This window comes from Silurus aristotelis (assembly GCF_946808225.1).
Source record: "Silurus aristotelis genome assembly, chromosome: 7".
NCBI lineage: Eukaryota > Metazoa > Chordata > Actinopteri > Siluriformes > Siluridae > Silurus > Silurus aristotelis.
The window spans coordinates 6581192-6589343 of NC_139580.1; the positions used below are offsets into that span (position 1 = coordinate 6581192).

Below are 8152 nucleotides of genomic sequence, written 5' to 3' on the forward strand. Positions count from 1 at the left end.
GAAGTGCAAAACACATCACCAAATTCAAAAACAAATGAACAAATCCGAAAACACAACGACAAAAAAGGTAGGTGTAGTTTGTAAATGGAAACTTACAGATCATTGGACGAGACACCTGTCATTCAAAATATACAGGAAGTACAGTCTTTTTATTTTTTATTTATTTATTAATTTATTAAGCAATTTACCATATACAAACCAGAAAAGGTAGGTATAGTTTGTGAATGGAAACGTATAGATCATTGGACACGACACCTGTCATTCAAGATATACAGTTGAATGACAGGTGTCACGTCCAATGATCTGTAAGTTTCCATTCACGAACTATACCTACATTTTCCGGTTTGTCTGACTTGTCATTGTGTTTTTGGATTTGTTAATTAGTTTTTTCATTTGTTCATTTGTTTTCGGATTTGTTAGTGTTTTGCACTTCTCGGCCACCGTACAAAGGTTTTTAATAGAGCCGAGGTCAGAGCTCTATAGCAGGAGATATTCCTCTCCAACCTATGTAAAGCATATCTTCATGAAGCCGGCTTTGTGCACAGGAGCGTTGTCATGGTGGAACAGGTTTTGGTCTCCTAGTTCAAGTAAAGGAAAAGGCATCCTATACAATTATGTGCTGCCAATTTTTGCCGTTTGAGAGAAAAAAAACAAAAAAAACCACATATGGTTAGAAATGTCAGGTGTCCTAATTCTTGTATCCATATACTGCACATCCTACAATATGGATAATATCTTATCTATTGCTCTAAATGATATGTACTTTGTAGCTAATGGTCAGTGCTACTTCTAAGTAAAGATCTTTTACGGCCTTGTTATCGGCAGCGTTTCATTTGTCTTAGCAAGTGTGTAAAGATAGGACACATTATCCCGAACATTTATTGGCTTCCCTTTGATAGCTTCAGCATTTACTTCGTATTTATAGTCCATTAACCAAAAAGGCCTGCTTACAACAGGGCTAAATATGATAACACACACACACACAGTTCAAACTGATCTGACCCTGGACTGTCATGTGATCTAGCTATTCGAGACAGTAAATTATTCGTACACTTCAGGAAATAAAGAGACATCGTCACATCATCGTATTTAGCAATTCTAACGTCCATTTATTATATATCAGGTTAGTCTTTCTAGTATTTAGAACTACCATCTAGAAATCAACATTTTTATACACCACACATACAGGCTTTAGCCATAATGATATTTCTATGAACATTCATGACGGGTATATAGGAATAAACATGTGGACAGGTGCAGGATATGAATGTGTTGCTATCTAGCCTTTGCTTTTTAATCACACCAGATAATATTACGTTCCCTAGACTTGCAGTGTAGCAGTGTATAACAAAAAAAAAAACTCACAAAAAAAAGAATTATATGATAAAAAGTGGTAGCATTGGCTTGTCATTGAAGTCAAACCTATGAACGTTTTGTTGAATGACATTTTCTTGAAGTCTGATGATTGCATTCGGAACACGGCCCTCATCTTGTAGCTAGCGCGCTTTGTTGTTTAATCAGGCTAGTGAATGTAAAGGTAAACTCCTTTCCCGTGGCTACTTTTAGCTAGCTAATGTCATGTCACTGACAGGCAGCAAATATAAGTTGCTAGCTAGCATTAGTTATATTTGCTTTAATATATTGAAGGAAAGAAATAGAAGCTGGAAACAGTGTTGTTGCAGTGCAAGACCACCGCAAACCACCAGAGCATCTTTAATGCACCAAGGTACAGATTCCACAAGAGTCTGGAACTTTAAGAATCATCGTTCTTCCAAACATGATTTTTAGATGAAGGTTTAGATGAAGGTAGTGGAAAATGTTGCCTATTATAATTCTTGATAACTTCACATAGCATTTTTCAACTGACTTCTGGTCTTTTCCACATCTACATAGAAGCACTGGACTATGAAACATTGTTTTTTCTAATAATGGGGTCCATACACGATAACACTAGTTCTATAGAGTACTGTGTCGAGTGGCATCACTTCCAATTAAACAGTGTTCTTTGAACTCAGCCTTTATCCTATGCCAAAACATTTCTCTCCTCAAAAGGCCAGTGGTGCCCATCCAAGTGATTGATAGAAGCGATAGAGTATACTCCTGCAATGGATGGCTGTGGCATTTAAACTCATATACACTATCTTCCTTCTTAAAAGCACTGACTTATTTTTGCTTTTTTGGATTTTTGCCCATGGATGGTGGCATTCAAACTCGTACAACATTCTCTTTTAGAAGGGAATTTAGAAGCGCCATTTTCTAGAGTGACTTACATTTATCTCATTCATACAAATGAGCAGCTATGGGGTTTAGGGCCTTGCTCAGGGGCCCAGGAATGGCAGCTTGCTGTGGCTGGGATTTGAACTCACGACCTTCAGATCCAAAGTCCAATGCATTAATTACCACCTCCCTATATTTGTCCTTGGTCCCTATATCCAAGTCTTCTCACTAAATAAAAATTTTCATGTAAAAGCATGTCATCTGTTCGTATTTTCGTATAGATTTAATTGTCTAGCTTAGCGTAAATATTGGTGTTATTCCAGTGGTAAAATTAAGCTTGATGTAGTACTGTATGTAGTATGAGTTTGCAGTAGGTTGCATTTGTTATTCAGTAAGCTTTTGCTTGTTAATTTAGATTTCAAGACATGAGAATTGGGAGAACTGGCACTAGTCACTAAATGAGGCCCTAAACACCCTGTGGTCCAGGGAGTTTTATTGACTTTGCATATTGAGCATAACTCCCAATAAAGCTGGGATATCAGTATCTCTTGCCTCATTTGCATATTTCTCAATGAAGTTTTCCGTCAAAGCCTATTATACCTAAAAATCAGCATTTAAAGGTGCTAGAGAATATATTCATAATGCAAACTTGGGTGAAAACCCAATCTACAGAGCTACTGAGCTTAGAGGAGGAGTTTGGAATTACTAACAAATGTATTTATATCCGTAGCAATTGTATGAATTCAAAGATTCAACTAAATAATATTGCAATAATATGCTGTATGCATTGGATATCAGTATCTCTTTCTTTTTATAGATGTTTGGTTACAGTTTTCTGGGCCAGGAATGAACTTTTACCCCCAAGGCATACACAGTTTCAACCTAGAGAGCGGGGGCAGTTGGTGAAAAAGCGGGACGGCACGTCTTTCTTTTTTCTTTGCAATTGTGCGTCACCTCACAGCCAGGAGACAGGGGTACGGCTCTATTATGCATACATAAACGCGATAATCTCACACATACATTACGGTAGGAATGCTGAAAAGGATTATGGGCCATGCCGAGTAGAGAGTTCTGTAGGTGAACGTTACTGTGTGGTCACATTATTGTCACATAAAACCTAACAAACTGTTAACTTACAACACACACGCACACACATACACACGCAAAGATACTTATGATAACCCAGTGTATTTCAGATATGTTTAGTGACTCTAAAGCTGAAGCGTTTGAAACAATGTACCATCGTTATTTTGTCTGAAATGAACAATAAATATGAAAAACTGTATAAAAACTATACACCTAATCATCAGCGGATCTGGGAAGAGAGGTGATGTGGTGTTTAGTGATGTCGCTTCACCAGGCGTTAGATGTTGTCCTCGAAAGTGTGCAGATAGGTTTTCAGAGAGAGTGTGTTTGTGTAGGGCAGCGGCAGCGAGCGGTAGAAATCGAGTCCGGTGAGCAGTTCTACGTCGCGTACGCGAGCTGTGTGAGTGCGCAGGATCTCCTCCGCCCAGTGGGATGGCTCCTCTGAGCTCTGGAAAGCAAAAGCAAGAAGAGGTAAGAGGTCAGCTATGGAGTTTTGTGTAATATACATATATATATATATATATATATATATATATATATATATATATATATATGTATATATATAATGTATATATATGTATATATATATATATATATATATATATATATATATACACACACACACACACACACACACACACACACACACACACACACACACACACACACACACACACAAAACGATGGAAGTGTCTAATCAGATTTAAGCCACTTTTACTTATGTCAATGTATATATATTTTTTTTATGTAAAATCGGGGTCCCCAAACTACATCTGCTTTCTCTCAAACTTTCTTCCTCATACCGTTTCAGGGAGTAATTGTAATTGATAGGAACAAACTTATACATTGTCTCAAAGCAACTTTACAGAGATAAAGCAGTTATAAAACAATGCCCATTGTAAAAGCGCTATACATTCGTCCCCCGTCTATCAGTTACGTACCAAAACTGACCGCGAAAAAACTAATTTCCGCAAAAAAAATTTTTTGTTGTTCAAACAATAAATCATCCCCCCGCACTCTTTAAACACACACAGAAAACATTTGCAAGAACACAACGAGATGATTTTCGTGTAAATGCATAAAAATATCACATTTATAGTGAGTACTGTACAGTACAGTACTGTAGCGTAGCCTATGTGCTCTATGACGTGAAAAGTGGGCGGGGTTAAATATACACGTCACTGCATTCTTCATTTTTATTGGCTAAATTTGGTGGCTAGATTCTTTTTATATCACTTTATTTAAAGTGGCCATAAAGGATGTCATAAAATGTAAGTGCCAGTAGATGCAAGTGCAGATAAAGGGAGGTTTTATTTACAGAACCAAAACCTAAATCAGGGGGAAATCAAACTAGAGAAATTGATGACGTGAACATAAGAATGAAAACGAGACCAAAACTGTGAAGCTGAGAAACCAGAAAATCTGAAATAAAGAGCTGGTTATAGGCAGCAAAATTACTTTGCAGTCGTGACCCAGAAACAAAGGGGTATATACACAGACACAAATTATACTGCATGTGGAATTGGATAAACATTTAAATGAAAAGATATGCAAGGACAAAACCTAATAACAGGTTGACCCAATACTTAATAAAAGTTGTGGAGACATAACATGCACGAAAACAAACACACATGGAACTAAATAACAGACAGGGTTTGGAGACAGGACATGAATTAAAACATTATGCAATGTTGCAGACAAATCAAGGAGCAGACGCTGCGATACAGGGTCTGGACCGTCTGGCTGGCGGTAATGTTGGTCCTGACATAATGGTGGCCCTGACACATAAATACACTGATCAAGTAAATTGTGGTCAGTAATTTTTAGGCCAGTTTACGGATTTCTGACATTCCGTTTAGCTTAAATGACATCGAACCTGGTCAGATTTAAGATGATGTTGAGTTGCTCAGGAGCACTGGGTTCCACAACTCCAACTGACTTTAGGACATGCCTCACAACCACACACTCTGGTGCTCATATTTCTCACTCCCTGGTGTTGCTGATTTATAACCACATTTTTTTATGCAACCCAAATGAGAACAGGTTTCCTTTCGAGTCTGGTTCCTCTCAAAGTTTTGTTCTTATATCATCAAGGGAGTTTTTCCTTTCGTCCCAGTTTTGCTCATCTGGGATTGGTATATGTGATTTTTGTTCTAGAATTCTTACATTCTAGAAAGCTGCTTGAAAGGAATATCCATTGTGAAAAAAGCTATAGAAATATTTTTGAACAGAATTGAAACCTGCTCAGAGTGCAGTCTTTTGCGTATTATATCTTCAACACTCTGCCTTGTAGCCAGTTCTTTACTCTGTTGCATGTTACGTTATTTGTTCTCAGGATATTATGATGCCTGATACTGTTGAGTTTAAATCAATAGCAGATGTCCTTATCCAGAGCAACTAACAAAGAATGATCTCATTTAGAAAAGCAGTTAAGGTTTGGCAGTTTGGTGCTGCTGAGATTTGAACTCACAATCGCGAGATCAAAAGTCCAAATCCAAAGGATACTGCAAGCTTCCATGGACAGAAGTTTAAAACAGTAAAATAAACCATGCACCCTGAATGACAAGGATATGATACTGTTTGCTTGGCAAGCAAACCAGGACTAGACAATAATGGGCTTTATGAGATGATCCTTTCCAGTAATGATCTGTGATGCAGCACATTACCCATTACATATTACCCTTTCTAATGTGTGGGGAACTAGAAAATGACCTAATTCGGAGGAAAATGCATTTGGGTCCAAGATACAAACTTCATTTGGACCTTGTTAAAATCTGAAATTAACTGCAATCAATTTGTCCCTAAGATATCCTTATATCGGAGTGATAGGAAAAGAATATTAATCTAATTTCGAAAGCTATTAGCCTGCATACTCAACCTTTCCCTTTAAAACTACCCTTATCCTCTTATCATAATACTGGCAAAAAAAACTTTGCTGTAAAACAGAAAGACACCTGGCACAGAACACAGGATTACATTTACTTTCTAGTTCAATAGAAGTAAGAATTTACAGCCCAGCCAGCTGCACTGACAAAAGACAAGATAATCAGCAGTGTCAAATGCTGTGAAAAATATGGTCAATTCAAAACCCGATGCCAGGAAAATATGCAGGTTTTTTAGAGAGGAACCAGTGAGACAGCTGGGACACAAAGTTTAGCAGTGACAGGAAGAGCTGCAAGCTAAACAAATCCCGGGAATAATGGAACAAATCAAAACACACATTTCCTGTACCCTCGCCCAGTCTCGCATGTATATCAAAGCAAATGACACACACACACAAACACACACACACACTGTTCACACTTCCTAAACAAAACGTTCATAATTCACTGCGCTCAGGTCCTGACTGGAAAAGCAGTTCTGCTTTATGAAGTGTATCCCGTAACGCTTCCAGAGGAAAAATTTCCATAGTTCCAGAGGAACAATTAGTTCCAGAGGAACAATTTCCATGTCCTCAGGTGTCCAAGCAAGGTGATTCAGAGGTAAAATCATTTCTCTGGAACCCTTTTGTACTCATTTTTACTACATACACAATCAAATCTATGTTACTTCTATACTTCTACTACAACAAATTGCCAGCCCTTCTATACCTTTCTGTATTAAAGAATTTAAATGTGCTTTAGCTCTATCTTGAATCTATTCTCTTCTGGTAAGGTAGGATTCTGACTTTTGTATATCTACTAAACTCAGTTGATTATAGAGTGTTGGTCGATGCTTATTAGTTATTAGTAATTCTCTCAGGTGATTAATCAAGGGTGGTTTTAATCTCACTTGAGGTGTGACTTGTGGGCAGGGCTTACTTACTTATACTGAAGGTGCTTGTAGGTAACCCTCCTAAGGCCGGTAATGGTTAGTGCTTATTTATTAGTACATTGTGTTCTTCAAATTCATACATTGAACTCAAATTGGCAGATCAGTCAGGTGTCTTAAACCCATCTTTGTAGTTACCTCTTATAGACACAGACATTCTCATCCACAGAACAGAGGTCACATTGCCAGTAACCTCATCTACCCTCCTCTGTTGTCTCAATCTCAAACAGTGGTGGTAAGTGGGCTCTGAAATTGCCAGTCTGCTCCAGGGAAAGCTGACTATCACAGCCTAAGCTTCCCACTATGCCTTTGACTTTCTGGCACTCACTGAGACCTGGATATCCGCACAAAACACTGCTACACCAGCTGCTCTGTCTTCGGACTATGCTTTCTCTCACTCATTAAGACAAACCAGTAAAGGTGGTGGTACGGGTTTACTGTTGTCATGGAGATGGTGTTTCACACCTCTCCCTTTGTCTCATCTAACAACCCAGTCAGCAAACAAATTTGGCATTCATTTGGCACAGCTGGCATTCATTCGGCACTGGCATACAGCATGTGGGCCAAACATGGCCCGGTTTAGCAGAGGTGGTACTGTTAAGGCAGCTCACAAGACATGGGCCAGATGTCATTTAGGACCAGTTATGGGTATTTAACTTGGCTGAGACTTGGGCCAGTTATGGCCCATGTGTGGCCCTTGTCTGGAATCCAGACCTGGTCCACATTAGGACCGTAATTCATTGCGGTATGTGAGCCAAGCAAAAGCTGGTTGTGTGGGCCGGAGTTGGGCCAGAGAAAAATTGCTATGTGGGAATGTCTTCTTTTGAATTCCATGCAGTTTACCTCTTCATCATTGTCTTCTACCGCCCTCCTTGTCCCCTTGGACACTTCTTAGAGAGATGGACACAATCCTCAGTACTTTCCCTTCTGACAGCACCCCTCTGAAGTTTGTCAGATGGGAGGTTGAAGTCACCAAGAACAGTCAGTCATTTTACCTCAGTTTTTTAAAATACCTTCTCCTTGACATTTAACAGCCGTC

The 8152-nt window shown here is 38.7% G+C and overlaps 1 protein-coding gene and 1 long non-coding RNA gene across 2 annotated transcripts in view; both read right to left on the minus strand.

Annotated features, from left to right (window-relative positions):
• Positions 1-1086: 1086 nt before the first annotated feature.
• The window catches only part of enpp2l (ectonucleotide pyrophosphatase/phosphodiesterase 2-like), a 32556-nt gene continuing 25490 nt past the window's right edge, over positions 1087-8152 (minus strand). Inside the window, exon 25 of the mRNA XM_083546963.1 lies at positions 1087-3751. Coding sequence (XP_083403089.1) covers positions 3581-3751 — 171 coding nt within the window. The 3' untranslated portion in view covers positions 1087-3580. The remainder of the gene's footprint in view (positions 3752-8152) is intronic.
• LOC310729185 overlaps positions 4556-8152 on the minus strand; it is a 7299-nt gene continuing 3702 nt past the window's right edge. The window contains exons 2-3 of the long non-coding RNA XR_014534481.1: positions 5333-8152; positions 4556-5237 (exon numbers count right to left, since the gene is read on the minus strand). The exon at positions 5333-8152 is cut by the window's right edge and continues 3012 nt beyond it. This is a non-coding gene — a long non-coding RNA (uncharacterized lncRNA). The remainder of the gene's footprint in view (positions 5238-5332) is intronic.